The sequence below is a fragment of the Pavona decussata genome, unplaced genomic scaffold, assembly GCF_977016875.1.
Source record: "Pavona decussata unplaced genomic scaffold, jaPavDecu1.1 SCAFFOLD_25, whole genome shotgun sequence".
In the NCBI taxonomy this organism is placed as follows: domain Eukaryota; kingdom Metazoa; phylum Cnidaria; class Anthozoa; order Scleractinia; family Agariciidae; genus Pavona; species Pavona decussata.
In genome coordinates, this window is record NW_028145448.1 from 2,210,747 (window position 1) to 2,226,604 (window position 15,858).

The 15,858-nt window shown below is 38.5% G+C and overlaps 1 protein-coding gene across 2 annotated transcripts; it reads left to right on the forward strand.

Annotated features, from left to right (window-relative positions):
• The first annotated feature begins 647 nt into the window (after positions 1-647).
• On the forward strand, positions 648-10,704 carry LOC146485764 (synaptotagmin-7-like). Of its 2 annotated transcripts, XR_014863348.1 has the most exons (9): positions 648-984; positions 2,272-2,492; positions 3,456-3,693; positions 5,002-5,178; positions 6,321-6,397; positions 7,335-7,464; positions 7,981-8,112; positions 9,172-9,608; positions 10,318-10,704. XR_014863348.1 is itself a non-coding variant. In XM_085103115.1 (8 exons), exons 1-8 carry the CDS (start codon positions 775-777, stop codon positions 9,241-9,243), a joined length of 1,257 nt encoding a protein of 418 aa, XP_084959241.1. In that variant the 5' UTR covers positions 648-774; the 3' UTR covers positions 9,244-10,704. The 2 variants fall into 2 exon arrangements, 1 of the variants encoding a protein (XP_084959241.1); XM_085103115.1 differs by having other exon boundaries at positions 9,172-10,704.
• The last annotated feature ends 5,154 nt before the right edge of the window (positions 10,705-15,858 follow it).

Genomic DNA, 15,858 nt, shown 5'->3' on the forward strand with positions numbered 1-15,858 from the left:
GATTTTCAAAGCCTGTTTTACATAAATCACGAGTTCGAAAACCGAACGTTCGATTGGGTTCGATTGATTTTTTGTCTTTTCGGTGAGTTCGATTTCGTTCGATTGCCGAACTCAATCGAACTCAATCCACGGATTGAGTTCGATTGAGTTCGATTGGGTTCGATTGAAATTTAGTTCGATTGGGTTCGATTTACTATGCCGGGCAGTAATATGCTATATTTATAAAATTAATTTTTCGTACTTTCCCGCCCAACAGGCTAATGACTCTCTGTTACACATCCACTCTATATTTTCGGCAAATCGATATTTCACAAATGCATGTTTTATAAATCCACTCCATCTTTTACGAAATCCAGTCCACGTTCTTTCCCTTATCAACTAAACCGATGTTACAGCGACTATTCTCTCTTGGGAATAACGAAGATCTGTCGAGCATCAACGAAACCACAGGAATGCCTACAGAAAGAACCACAGGTCATGTGAAACATTTATATAACCTGCAAACCGCTTCGAAAACGTTAATTAAACAATATACATCCATGACATGTCTTTCGTGGTTCGGTTATTTTACTAGTGCCCGACAAAAAAAGAGAGAGAATTTTCAATCTCGAATGTCTTTCACATTCGTATGACGTCATTGGTGACGTCAAAGCAATCAAATATTTTTCAAAGATGGCTTCCATGGTGGTGAAGTAAACATTCCAGAGTTGTCCGTGAGCAAAAAGCTAGAAAATAATGTCAAAATCTTGAGGAGGACTGAGGAAGCATTCAGCGATGGGTACAGGAGCTAGTACAGCATCGACGCGGCAATGGACGGAAGCAGATGCGGATAATTCGACCGTGGAAGATGCAAGGCCGCGAACGGCTGCAAATGCTAATCTTCCCACAAACGACCTGACAGGAATGAAGAAACTGATGGAGGCAAAAAACAGGTTTATGAAGATCAAGAATAAAGAGAAGAACACAGCATGCTTCCAGAAACAGGTGATTGGTTTGTGCTTGCAGTGAGCTAGATCCGCAAAATGCTAAAGTAGTTTTGTCTTTTCCTTCTTGGATAAAGTCAGACTGGCATCATGCAATGATTTGGCTTTGACGTTTTAAACTTACTTTGATTTCGTGGATGATCGTGAAATAAGTTTCGTGGGGGATATTGTGCTTATAATAGAAATTGTGAAGTGTAACAATTCTGATGAAATTTGTTGAACTCTTTTCATTGCGCTGTCTGTTATGATAAGCTTATTATTACAAGGTGGTGTCAACCTTTGATCCTGTTAATCAGATAAATCCTTGAGGATAAGTACATGTACTTTTCGTCTGATACATTTTTGTTTTAAAAAGGACGATATTTTAGACAACGCATCAAACATGTTCTTGGGAACAATGGGTTAACTTACTGATGTAATGTTTTCAAGTGTGTGGAGTGTTTCATAATAATTATAATGTATAATTTTAATGCTTCTCGTAATTGGATCTTGCAGCATTTATGGACACAAGAAATGTTAACTTGTAACACTTGTTTCTTGCTTATAGAAAATGACATATCTTCAGTTTAATTTTTAAAGATAATCTTATAATGTGGTGAATTGAAAGCTGAATTCTTTGAACATATCCCTTGCCAATGGGTAACCATTCCAAGCTTTTTAACAAGCAACTGGATAACATGACATAATTTATGTATAAGAGCGCTACTAAAATCAAGCCTAATTGGAGGGTGTCCCTAGGATGTGTGGACACCCTTCTGGTTAACTTGCTACAGGGTCTTTTCTTAGCCATCAAAAATATGAAGAAATCTGTGTGCGCATAAAGAATTCACACTGTTTTATCTTATCTGATATTTATACAAGAAGCCTTGATTTAGTTCAAAATGGCAAAAGGCTGTTATGGATTTCATTCTAAATCTCGCTTAAAGGGGTTGGGAATGAGTTACATTACATGATTGGTTGATTCTTCTGCTTGCGCTTCCGATTTTGATCAACCAATTCACACTTGCGATCAAGGAGATGAAATCAGAAGCAGAATTGAAAGAAAAAGGAACCATCTGATCCTTGCGATTCCGATTCTGTTGAGCTTACCATTGTGATTCATCCCGTCTTCATTTTTTGATTCACGCAGACGACAGTGAAATGGAAGGTCCATTATGACTCCATTTCCAACTCCGCTTTGATTCCGTTGCCAGTGTGAATCAGCCCTAAGCAATCTAGACAGTAAACTGAGTAAACTATATTGGAAGAGTTTAAACACTTGCCATTAATGTTACTATTCTTATCCAAGCTTGATGGAACTGACATTATCAAAGAACTGTACAAGCGCATGGACCCAACGGTGACACAGCCCGACTGTGGAGACATCAAGGGTGATGTACAGTTGTCACTCAAATATAACCATCGGCAACAGCTATTGCTTGTCAAAGTAATCCGAGCCAGGGACCTAGTACCCAGGGACCTTGATGGCAAGTCTGACCCATATGCTGTGTTGGATCTTGTTCCAGATGTGTAAGTCTGTATTTTGTATTTTGTTTTATTTATTAACAGGGTTCGTGCTACTCCTTGAAGTCCTTGAAAAGCCCTGGAATTTAATTTTAGATTTCAAGGGCACTTGAAAAGCCCTTGAAAAGAAGGATTTTTGCTGAAAGTGCTTGAAAATAATGAAAACTCCTTGAATTTTTGTTCGGATGGAAAATAATGTAGGATTGTATCAAAGTAATTCAGGGATTGAGCGCAGATTTCAAAATTGGGGACAGATTATATCAGGGGGAGCTTTTTTGAAGTTGCTATTGACCAATAAAAACATTTTGAAACATAGCGCAAGACAGAGTAAACTTGCTTTGAGTACTCCTTGAAAACTCAGTTTTAGTGCTTGAATACTCCTTGAATTTTATGTCCAAAAACCAGCGCGGACTATGTATTAACAAGTTATGCACCGATCAGGTTGAACCTTCAAAATGCCCTCCTCCCTGGCATACCTCAGCATACAGTGTACCTTGGGCATTTGAATGTGTACCGTGCCCAGGGTGTAGGGAATTTGAACCAGATTTTTATTTTGGTCTAGCAGAATTTTTTTTTGTGTGTTATTTCTTGTTTTATGGGAGTCAGGAGTTTTTCAAGAACAGGATTTCACCTTCATGAGTGAATGGCTCACTCAAAAGGGCTTCAAAATAGTTTTGGAAGGTGTTATTAACATGCAAGTCATGTTTCACTGTTTGCGAAGCATAAATAGTGATTGATCGAAGCCAAAAATACATGTACGTCCTAAAAGGAAAGGCCTTGGAGTACTTAAGGGAAGGGCATATAAATGGTTGTGTGGCCCTGGGAGGTGGGAATTTAAACAACCTAATATTTCCTTTGTGATTAACCACAGTGCATTACACTGTAGTTTGGTTTGGGCTTTACACATGACACTACTCTAATTAATTTTGTGGCACAAAAACGTGAATAATTTGTTTAATTCCCTCTCAGGAGACAAGAAGGACAGAAAAAGACTGCATACAAGGCCAAAACACTCAACCCTGTATTCAATGAGATCTTTTCTTTCCAACTGGAGCAATCTTGCATAGCAGAGACCAAACTGCGGGTAGCTATCTGGGATCATGATTTCTTCGGTGAAGATGATTTTAATGGTGAAGCTGTAGTGGATTTGTCAAAGATAAACCTCAATACAGGCACACATACAGATTGGTTCATGCTTCAGCTTGAGGTATACTCTATTCTTTTTCTGTATATTTTGAATTGTGTTGTATTCATAATTGTTTGTACGTATAGCTTGATAGGTTATTTGCTCTCACCCTGGGGTGAGAAGGAGTGGCTTCAGATGATGTTAGGATCAAGCGTGTGTCCCAAAAAAATTTTTATGTTATTGTCACTACTTGTTAAATTTTTGGATTTGCCTAGGAAATCCTTAAAGGGGAAGTATCACGCAAATTTGATGTCATTTCAAAACCCCAAAATGTTTGTCTGTCAACAGAAACAAAGAAACAATTGTCAAGCTTGTTATAAATTATCATCCCAGTGCAAGAAAACTGTCCATTAGTGTCTCTGGCCAGAGACAGAGTAGGGCAGAATGGATTGAAACTTGAAAAATGTTGGGCTAATGTTTTTCAAGTTCTCGCATTTTTGTTTCCAAAATGCGCTAGAACAGATCACGAGTTGTTCCTTTCAAGAATTGAGTTGATTTCTTGCCTCTATTATTTGGCAGCGAATTGAAGGTCTTATTTCATCATTTTTAACAAAAGATATCAAACACCAGGGTTCGTGCTACTCCTTGAAGTCCTTGAAAAGCCCTGGAATTTAATTTTAGATTTCAAGGGCGCTTGAAAAGCCCTTGAAAAGAAGAATTTTTGCTGAAAGTGCTTGAAATAATGAGAAACTCCTTGAATTTTTGTTGAGTGGGAAATATTGTAGGATCATATCAAAGTAATTCAAGGATTGAGTGCAGATTTCAAAATTGGGGACAGATTATATCCGGCTGAGCATTTTTAAAGTTGCTATTGACCTATGAAAACATTTCGAAACATAGTGCAAGACAAAGTAAACATTCCTTGAATACTCCTTGAAAGCTCAGTTTTTAGTGCTTGAATTCTGCTTGACTACTCCTTGACGGAATTTTATGTCCAAAAACCAAAATGGACTATGAAAAACCCCATGATACTTCCCCTTTAATATACATGTACAACATGTATGTACTTTAAAGAAAAAGACAGACCTTGATGTATTTATTATTTTATTTACATGTATGCCTATTGTTTTATGTTTTGACCTTGAGCCGTAAATTTCAACAGAAAACAAACGAAATAATTAAATCATGAGCTGTGCTTTATTGGTTCAGTCTTTAGCTAAGGACTAAAATATCTTTGCCAAACAACAAAAGTTAGAACCAGCATGTGCAGTACAATATAGGTTTTTTTGCAAATCACCATGCACTTTGACTTCTCAGCTTCATTGAACCAACTGAATTTTTTTTTTTTTACCATCTCATGTGAAATCTTTCCATTCCTTGTGTTTGTAGACTGATTTTAGCATCAAAGGAGAACTGGAAATCAGCCTGGAGTATGAAGAGCCTGAAACGCTGTTTGTAACAATTCACAAAGCTTACAACATCAAGGCTGGCAACACCCTAATGAACACTTCTGATGCCTTTGTAAAGTGTTCAATTTCTGGGACTAACTTTCACCATGAAACAAGGGTTAGTTAACAGAAGACTGTACAGCTTTTTTAATTAACATACTACAGGGTGATTACCCTTATGCCATTTTTTATTTATTTTATTAATTTTTTTGTGGGTGGAATAGAATGAATGAACATCATCCAAAGCTGGCTGGTCAATTTTTAGGGTCATTAAAAATTAATCAGAAAAACTAATGCAGAGAGATTTCGAAGTTTCGATGACATCCTGTCATCATTATCAAGAAAATGAAGAGAATTTACATAGTAAGTAAACAAAAACTAAACTGATAACGATGACAGGATGTCATCGAAACATCGAAATCTCTCTGCGTTAGTTTTTCTGATTAATTTAATAACAAAAGTCAATCTTATACGCATTAAAAATTAATGGTAAAAATATTTGACGCTTTGCAAGACAATGTGACTAACATTGTTTTCTATGAGCCTAATCCTTGCAGACGAAATCCAGACAGAAATTAAATCTGAGTGCACGACCGATGAAATTTTACTACAATTTTTGCAAGACACGTACATGTACATGTAGGTCTAACAGACCATTTTCCACCCTTATGTTTTGATGTTATAAATATTGTTGTTTGCCTAATTCAGGGCCTATGTGAAAAAAGAAAATGAGCAAAGTACATTTTACAAAAGCTTCCAATCCATAAAAATAAAGTTATGAGTGATAACCAGTTTAATAACTGCTAAATTAATAACTGCTAATACACTGTAAGGCAAGGTTTATCATTTTCTTCCAAGTGACAAATTTTGAACATCAAAGTGAAAGTTTCTTGCAAGTGAAAATGTCAGCTCAAATGTTATTCAGGCCAATAATTAATTTTTGCCGGTGAGGTTCAATGGATAGGTGGTGTCTTAAGACTTGCTAAAAGTCGACCTCAGAAGTTTGGTGAGCTGAGCGAGCTTTTCTTATGAGCTCTTTTAGACCGCGAGCGACGACCTCGTGAGTTTGGTGAGTGGAGTGAGCTTTTTTGGGACAAAGGACTTCTTTTAAAGTTTAGTGGTGTCTTGTACAATCCCCAATACAAGATGTCTCCTTCTCCAGGACACTTGACGGTCATAACCATGTTCCTAACAGCTTTCAGAGTGCCTTGTTTTACTGTCTGCAATAAAATTTACAATCTTTCGTGGCATCTACTTCAGGTTGTGAGTGGCTCCCTTTTTCCAGAGTTTGAAGAAACCTTTGAATTTCAAGTTCCACAAGAAGAATTTCCTTCAAGGTGAGGCTGCACTGTTTCATTTTTTATTAGGTTTTTGTTTGTTGGGGTATGTCTTTAAGTGAAGTACATTTTAAACCAAGCCTGATAACTGTTATTAGAGTAGTAAGTCTGTTTTCAATTGAGTGTTGTAATTAACCAATACCGTAGTGATCCCTTTAACCAATTCGCAACAAAGGCAAACAAACATTAAACCAATCAGAACCCAGAAAACAAATCATTGAGTATGGAAACAGGGTTGCAGGTTTTTTTTTTTTCCAAGGTCAAGGCAAAGGAAGGGAATTTTTCATCTAGTCAGGGAAATTCTAAATTCTACCTCAAAGTTAGTGAAGCAACAGGGAAATTTACTTTTGTGTAGCCCGTTGGTTTGCAAAAACAGTTCTCAGTGAAGTTATTGATTTATGCGGCAAAGAATTTTTCTTGAATGATCAGTGTTCAAAAAGTCAGAATTTTTTTTGTCCTGATTAATGGCAACTCTGTATGAAATGACCTAGATGTGTAAGCCAAGTCAGGATAGGGTTTGGTCTTGTAGCCAACATTAGTTAACTGCAGTCATAAGAATGCACTCGTAAAAGACAGTTTGAAAAGTAAAAACAAGCACTCAGAGCGTACAAAGAGATACAGAGTTGCACGGCTAACTAGTAGAGCTTTAATTTTATTTTTATTTGTATTTTATTGTATTTTCACTTAGTTTCTTGTCGCTGTTAGTGATACAATGTACAGTCGACTCCTGATAACTCAAACCTTCAAGGGAAATTGAAAAAAGTTCGAGTTATCGGGAGTTCGAGTTATCGAGGGTAAAATTATATAGAAAATGGCCTGAAGGGAAAGGAAAATTGGTTCGAGTTAGCGCGAGGTTCGAGTTAGCGAGGGTTCCAGTTATCGGGAGTCGACTGTACTTGTAGATACTAAAAATAAGCTGTCACGTTTGTTTTAACAGGGCTGTGCTGTTTCACCTTCTTGACAAGGAATTAATAGGAAGCAACAGTTCATTAGGCCAAGTTCACATACAACTGAAGCATTTAGATTTGGATGAACCGATCAGAAAGCGCTTCCCTTTGGCTGATCTTGTGAGTTCCATTCAAGCCAAGGATACGATTCCTTTCTTGGCAATAAAATATAGTAGAATAGCCTGTCTCTCGTGCTTGCAGCACCTATCTTGAGTTTACTGCTTTTTATGGGTCCATTCTTTTTCACTACAGTGAAAGGGGGGAGGAGGGTGGGGGGGGGGGGGGGGGGAGAGGCAGAGAGAAATTCCTTCCAAAGAGAGTTTTCTCGCCAATTTGCAGCGAAAGCTATGGGTAGGAGCACTCCTGGTTTCCAAAGCCTTGTTACTTGTATCAGTATAAAAGGTTCCAAGCACAATACTAAAAGCATCACAGCAAAGCAAAATTAATTTTGTGTCAGCAAAATTGTACGTTCATTGGACCATTGTCAAGCTTTCAGGCTAACGTCTTTGTATGAGGTAAGATTTGGTCAAAGGAAAGTTCTAAGTCTTCCTTCCACTTACATTAATTCTGACGATGAAGAAATTCGATTTGTGGGTTTATTCTTGTATACTGACAAGCTTCTCTTCTTTGTGGTAGAAAAACGAATCTTACAAGAGAGCAGAGTGGGCACAGAATGCTGTGGCACAGGAATTCAGAGAGGCCATGTACGCGCATGCGTTGTACAGACATCCTCTTTTTTTACGAGGCATTGAAACCAAGGGACGGAAGGTAGGAGATCCATACTTTGTAACAGTGTCTTCAGAAAGTAACTTCATTTTTTGTTTGAGGTGAAGTCTATTACATGCAGATGCAACTCAAGCCAGTGGTTTGTAAAGCTTGAAGTGACTTAAGGAGGCTCGCAGCAGTTTTTCTGAGGAAAGACCTTTTAACAGAAAAGGCAAAGTGTCAAGTTTTATTTTGCCAGAGATATTGGTGAAAAATGCGGCAATAAACAAAATCACCACGAAAAATTGATTCATTATTTACTTAAAAACGCTCCTACAGATTTGTTTCTCATTTCGCCTACAAGTTGTCTAGATTGAGTAGTTTAAATCCCCAAAGTTTCGTCATAAAGTGTCTGACTAGATTTCGAGATAATCGACAATGTTTAAAACGAGAGGCTATGTACTACCGTTGCTATGGTAATAGTTGTTGCCTGGAAACCGATGAGAAAATTAATTTTGATCATATGTTGAAATGATGATGTACAAAAAACAGTCATGTAGTATGAAGGAGATCGAAGTTTATCTTCTATGCGAGATTGTAATTTCAAAACTTCCACCCTAAGTCCAGAAAAACTCCTGCGAACCTCCTTAAGACCCGGCTGGACGATCAAACAATTTCGTTCAACAACGTGTTGGAAGAACATGATTCTCCGTTTACCCGCCTCTCTCAACTTTTTTTTTGAATGATTTCCCATGTTTGATGTACATGAAGATCGAAGTTCGTCATCCAACGTTTTGCGTTACGAACAAAACGTTTGATCGTTTAGTCACCGGCCCTGCCAATGAAGCGTGTTCGGTCGGGATAAAAGCAGCCAATCAAAACCAGAATTTGTGTGATGTCGCACATAGTCACGTCATAATTACAGAACAGCTATCCACCGAAACGAGGCGTTGGGTACCCCTGCATTTTAGTTCGGAACAAAGAAAAAAATCGGGACTCCCTAGCAGGAATCATTGAGTGGCCGTCAGTACTATGTTAGCTACAACATGATCATTTCATCTTCTCTACGCGACAATTAGTTTCTCCTAAAACTAATCCCTTCTTGTGTCTTGTGTTTTCTAGATGTACTCACTGAGCAGTCGCAGTGCTGGTTCCTCTGCCAAAGTGTTCCTGGTCAATGGTATCCCCGGATAAAAAACAAGCATCTCTGGTTTAAAACTGTTGGTAGAGTGGCAGGACTGGCAACACGAATTTGTTGATGCATCTGTACATAATTTCATAGAGTTTTTCTTTCACTTGTTAACTGTAAATAGACACCTGATAACGTTTGCCCCCCCCCCCCCCGCTTCCCCACTCCTTTACTTTCAACTCACATCGGATCAACTGAGAATCGACCGTGGTGTTAAAAGGTCCCTGTTGGCAGAACACAACAAGCGGTGTCTCTGGTACATGAACCATTTGCAACGTCTTACATGGTTGGCCGAGAAGACAGAAGAACGAACAACAGAACAATCCTCCCAACCCTGAAAAACAATGCAGCTGCAGGTTATCAGGGTCAAGTGAAAATAGAGCTTTTCTTAATAATCTTTATTGGGGAAACTTTTTCACAAAATGTGGTTTTCGAAAAGCACCTTTGAAAGGTGCAGGTTTACTGTTGTCTCTTACAATTCATTGCTCCTGGGGGAAATGCCATTTTCAGCCCGCTCCATTGTTCTTATTTGTCTTCTTCCGTGGAACCATTTTCTCAGAAACTCATGTAAGGGGTAATTTGGCTACCGGGAAGAGTTTCGAGTGCGGACGTTTCGACCATCCGCCCTCCATCAGAACCTCCTCGTTCTCACGAAGGGCGAATGGTCGAGACATCTCCTTACGGTGGCCAAATCACCTTCAGTTGATAAAACCAAATACGGCCAACTCCCTTGTTTGTGGCCTCAATAGCGAGAGTCCGTAATAGCGGGAATTTATTTCATTCAAACGTCTGTAATTTATTTTTTCCGGGGATTTAGTTCTGTCCGTATTATCGGGGTGTCCGTAATAGCGAGGTGTCCGCAAGGCAAGAGTTGACTGTAGTGTATTCGTTTCTACCGACCCCACTAACGCGGCAGCATAGTTTCTTTGGAAACTAACCCTTTTTCCTAAACAAGGAGACAGTTTTGCATTTCAGAATTTCATTGTAAATGTTCCATGTAAATTTAGAAGTATAGATTTATATCATATTTGATGTTTTGTTGTGAATTGTCGCTGTCGAGTAAAAATATGAGAAAAAAGCAACAACAAAACAAAACAGGATAAGAGCGCGCGTTCGTTAGTAAAGCTGTTTTTTTTCTGTACAAATCAGTAGCCTCCAAACCGTCTTTTTTAATACAAATGCCTAACTAAACGAATACCGCGGTATATTTGTACTCTCTGTGCGCGTTATTTGGGTACTGTAAAATAAAACGCCCAACAAATAACCACAACAAACTGTATATTTAATAGATTTAGTAGGTGAACATTATACGACAATCCATATGTTTCACATTTAAAAACTACCTCAGTAGTTTCGGTCCGTCGCAAGTTCCAGGTTTTAGCACACTGCTGATATCACATATTTATTGTCATAATAATTATTTAATACCTGTAGTTCTCATAATAATAAAATTTTGTATTTTTGCAGCGCGTTTATCTTATTGAAACATGGTTAAAGGTCTTACCCTGTATAGAAGTCATTTCTTTTCCGTGTGGGAGCTATTCTTCCTTTTTTATAGCTCGTCACTTCTCTTGTACTACAAGCTTCGATTCCTGGACTCGGCGTCATATGTGGGTTGAGTTTGCTGTTGGTTCTCGTCCCTGCTCCGAGAGGTTTTTCTCCAGGTTAACTCCGGTTTTCCCCTCTCCTAAAAAACCAACACGTGGCTCCAATAAGTGCACTGCGCTAAATACATTGACACTTAGATAAAGTGATTAAAAAACAAACAAACAAACAACCAACCATCATCCGTTTGCGGCGGCGTTTGAAGGATAAATCATATTAGTATACATGTAGTAGCTGATAAACCTGAACTGTGACGGCTTTTTTAACAAGTTATGTCGTTGCTATGATAACGTAAAAAGTCGAGAAGAAAACTAAAATTGTTTACCAATAATTATGCATTTGTTTGATACTATTATTGATAAAGAGAGGCAGTATTGATCCATCAAAGTTTGGCCACTGAAAAGTGCTGGAAACCAATGCCGGCAAGCTTAGCTCATGATTAGACGTGATCAAGTCCTTTGATGTCAACGTAGTCAGTTTAACTTTTCCTCCCGGGATGATTTCCAAGCGAAACGAAACAATAACGCCTGCTGTCAGGTTCTTACCTTTAGATCGATAAAAAGATCACGATAGTCCCTAAACCGATCGGCTCAGGATTTGTCGGACCTTCGTGTCATGGCAGCGCCGGGTCATTAAAATTTAAATGTTCACACCAAAACAACAAATAGTACAAAGTGATGTTACTACATGCATGAATGTAATTCAAACAACAGAAAAACAGTTAAAAATTCAGTGAAAATTGATTTTCCGCATACGGTTATTCAGTTTCTTGGTACGATCTGGCCCCGGTTGTTCAAAGAGCGGATAACTCTATCCAGTGGATAAATCGCTATACAGCGGATAAAATGCACTTCGAACAATGTATTTTATCCGCTGGATAAAGTTTTTCGCTCTTTGAACAACTGGGCCCTGATAGGAAAGTGGTACACGAGGTATAGGTGAGATCATTGTTTATCTTAGTAAATATGGGCAAAAGGTTCTTTTTTCACAACAGCATACAAAATGCGAAATATATGGCTAAACCGTATCTCTCCTTGATTTTACAATAACTGTCCAAATTCCCGCGCGCTGATTGGCTCGTAGCTATTGTCTATAAGAGTACAGACAATAAAAATGACGTCAGATGTAACGCGCGCGCTTTTTCAACGAAAAAAAAAGCCAATTCCGCTCGCACTTTTTCCATGTTATTGTAAAAAACAAATCGACGGCAGTTTTCTATGGTCTATACTCTTATAGACCATAAAATGACGCCATAAAATGTCCAAAACTTGGCAGTGAAACCACTCGCCTGCGGCTCGTGGTTCCACTTGAGTTTTGAACATTTTTGACGTCATTTTATGGTCTATAAGAGTATAGACCATAGAAAACTGCCGTCGATTTGTTAAAAGGACACTGGAATCAAGAGAAATGCCAAACAGTACGGAATTGCTGACTTTTCATTCCGAATGGAAAAGGCAAAAATTTGACAATCAGATACAAAGAAAACCTAATTCTATCGGTACAGTCAACTCCCTTTATTGCGGACACCGGCCCTCGGAACCGCGAGTTTGTGTCATAGCCGGAGAGTTCGTAGTAGCGGGAATTATTTCAGTTAAACGTCTGTAAATTATTTTTGCCGGGGATTTAGCTGCTGTCCGTATTATCGGGGTGTCTGTAATAGCGAGGTGTCCGCACCGCGAGAGTTGACTGTAGTCATCTGCTTTTTGATCGAGGGTTTCTAGCTGTGAAATGAGCTAGTCAGCGGCACCCAACGACAACATTCAAGTAAAATACTAAAAATGTTGTCTCCTTTGTTCCCATATCGCTATGTTGCCTTTTGAAGGCATATTTGGGTAAGTTAACACAGTTTAGTCTGTTGGAATGTTTTAGCTGAAAATTTAAGTTGCAACAAATTTTATGAAAGCGAGTGTTACTTCGCGAATTTACGAGTTGTTGTTCAGTGACTTTACGAAAATGCTAGCTGACCTTATTCCTCATCTTAAACGACATACTTCCTCCTTCGAATCAATTTTCCAGTGTTACGAAGTTTTAAGCTGACATTTGTCGAAGTAAAGTGTACTGAGATTTTCTCCGAATTTCCGAGGTGATTAATTTTAAAAGACCTTCCAAGCAAAAATGAACTACTGAGTGAAATTTTTAGGTCGATGACTTGAGTAGTTCAACAAATATGTATTGTGACAAAATGTGAAACACACCTTTTTTCTATATAAGTTGCTTAGAATTGTTTGTCAAACCTGATACAGGGACGAATGTCCACAGAGCCCGGAACAAAATGGTTCAGTTTAAAATTTCTCACAACTAGATGTTTCTCCAACCGGCCGTTGCATTGCGTGTTTTTTTTCCTAACAACGTTATGCTATGCGGCGGGAAGCCGGGAACAATGTACATTTCCCAAAATAAAATGACGTACGTTTGACGGTTAAAGACAACTGTTGTTAGCCTTGAGACATCATTTTACCGCTAAGAACAGTTAAAAGTTAAAATCGCCAAACGATAGTTATCCTTCAGGACCGTGCTGATTTGTGCGTCCCCCTTTAACAGCATGCTTGTAAAACGCACTAGATATTTTAAACAAAATCGTATAAAATGTCCAAGAAACTGAGCTCTGTTTTTGCACTGCTGGGTTAATCAAAAATGGCCGTTTATTTCTTTGTGTAATCTTCTACCAGCAAAACGAACACGAACAGTGATGGCATCATTACAAATGTCGAAACTATTAGGTGCCATGATGCCGTCCTTCAAAGGATAACCCCTCCCCCTTCGAGAAAACCATGGACAAATAAATACTAGACCGTATTGAACTGGAACTGACTTGTACACGAGGTTCAAGGAGACTCTCAGCAGTTTTTCTGGCATTGGGGTGGATCTTTTCAAATCAATATTTTACATGTATGGGACTTTGTCAAGCGTTGCGGCTCTTGACCAGTTTATCAAATACTTTATTTAATACTTTATCTAATGATAATTCTTGAAATTTTTTAGGCTAACGTTTTTCAAGTTGTCGCATTTTTATTTCCAAAATGCGCTATAACAGATCACGTGTTCCTTTCAAGAAATGAGTTGATTTCTTTCCTCTCGTTGTTCTAGAATTATTTTGTAGCTAAGTGAAGGTCTCGTTTCACCATTTTTTTAACAAAAGAGATAAAAAACCCATGACACTTCCCCACTAATGTATAATATTCTTAGCCTTTACCTCTATAGACTTAATACAGTCGAACCTGTATATAACGGCCATCCTCGAGACTTGAGGAACTGGCCGCTTAATACAGGTGGCCGCTTAATACAGGACCACTGAAAGTAGTCACTGGGCGTTGTCTAATGTCAATTTTAATGCCGTATCATACAAAAACACTTCATCAGTGCAAAGAAAACAATAGGACAATCAACATTCTTTCAAGCGATCAATACCTTAAACAAAGTTTAGTGCCAACTTGTAACTTAACGGTATAATATACGTAACATTGTGTAAAAGTACTGTGCAATAAATTGTCCTCCACTCTTCTACGGTATACAGTGCTCTATTTCTATGACTTACAGTTCACAACAAAATATCTCATTCCGTCATTTCATAGTTGTTACGCGCAATGTTCAATGTCACATGGCTGAAGAACAAGCTAATTTTAATTTTAACACGAACTTGCTAAAGAGAGAAGCATATTCAAAACAAACATTTTTTAGCGTCCGTGATATGGTACTGTACTGTACTGTACTTCAGCATATTAAACGGCCGAGTATCAGCTTACAGTAGCTTTGTACATGTTATTTCTTTATATAGTGATGCTGGATCGCATTTAAACACGATAAAATACCGCATAAACTAACATACGGCTTACTTTCCATTCAAGAGTGGCCGCTTAATACAGGTAAAAATAACAAAGAAGACAAACATAGGACTGCTACAGGGTGGCCGCGGCCGCTTAATAGAGGTGGCCGCCTAATACAGGTAACAAATGCAGCGTTTGTATGAGCAAACAATCGGGACTTTGAGAACTGGCCGCTTAATAGAGGTTGGCCGCTTAATGCAGGGCCGTTATATACAGGTTCGACTGTAGTACTGTATTTTATGGTTATACTGTTGTAATTTAAATAATGGACAAAGAGGACGCTTGTTTCCCGTGGAAACTATCTAGTTAGCTACCAGTAGAAGATGCCGGCCGTCGTCCGGGTTTAATTTTTTTCATATCTCCCTCTGGGTCAGAGTTTATTGTTTCGTAGACGACCATGGTTAATTGATATAAAAAAAAAAAAAACAAGAACAAAAGAAAACAAGTCTTAGCGCCAACGAGCCACTCCAGCGAAAATGCGAGGGTATAAACTTGTGGTGCGTGCACATGTGAGAGTTTCAGCCCAGGTAGAAAAAATCTCAAATCCATCGACGTTGTGCGAAGATGAGTTCCGGTTTGAACAACCGAGATTGTTAGCCCATATTAGGAAGTAGTGCGGAAGTATTCGAGAATCCCCAGAGCCAATTACAGGCGGTTATTTTGGTAAGCGCCAATAAGATTGAAGTTACCCAGTTCATGACAAACTTGCATTATTATTATCATTATTTGGTTACAATATTCCTTCCCGTCGACGTCACAGGTACTCACGAGTTGTTTCTTCCTCAGTCGGCATTAGCTGGTGGGTTTATTTGGGTAAGTATTTGGTCTTAATTTTTCGTTTTTCAAGATGTATGTGATTTGGCTTTCATCTTATTGCTGTATACTTGAAATAACATCGCGTGCATTACGAAATCGTGCCTATTCTGAAACACTTCGATCAAATGCAAATGAGGTCTATTTTGGCTCATTCACTCGTAATGATCTTTTGTATTTGGAAGTGAAAATTAGTGCAGTGGAACGCATCTATATAACAGAAGAACAATGAAAAACAAAAGAACAGAAGATAAAGCCCGCGGGGCACTTCTCAATATAAGCCATTAGGTATGTGCGGTCTTTAGGGGTACGGTTTTTTAGCCTTTTTGGTCTGAAATGGGGTATAGATTTTGACCATTTTGGTCTGAAGAAGGGTAA

Bases quoted from the DNA above. Each gene is read 5' to 3' on its own strand.
- LOC146485764 (XM_085103115.1), top strand. From the start codon at position 775: ATGGGTACAGGAGCTAGTACAGCATCGACGCGGCAATGGACGGAAGCA. The intron at 3,694-5,001 runs GTATACTCTATT...TTGTGTTTGTAG, and splicing joins GGTTCATGCTTCAGCTTGAG to ACTGATTTTAGCATCAAAGG. The intron at 8,113-9,171 runs GTAGGAGATCCA...TGTGTTTTCTAG, and splicing joins TTGAAACCAAGGGACGGAAG to ATGTACTCACTGAGCAGTCG.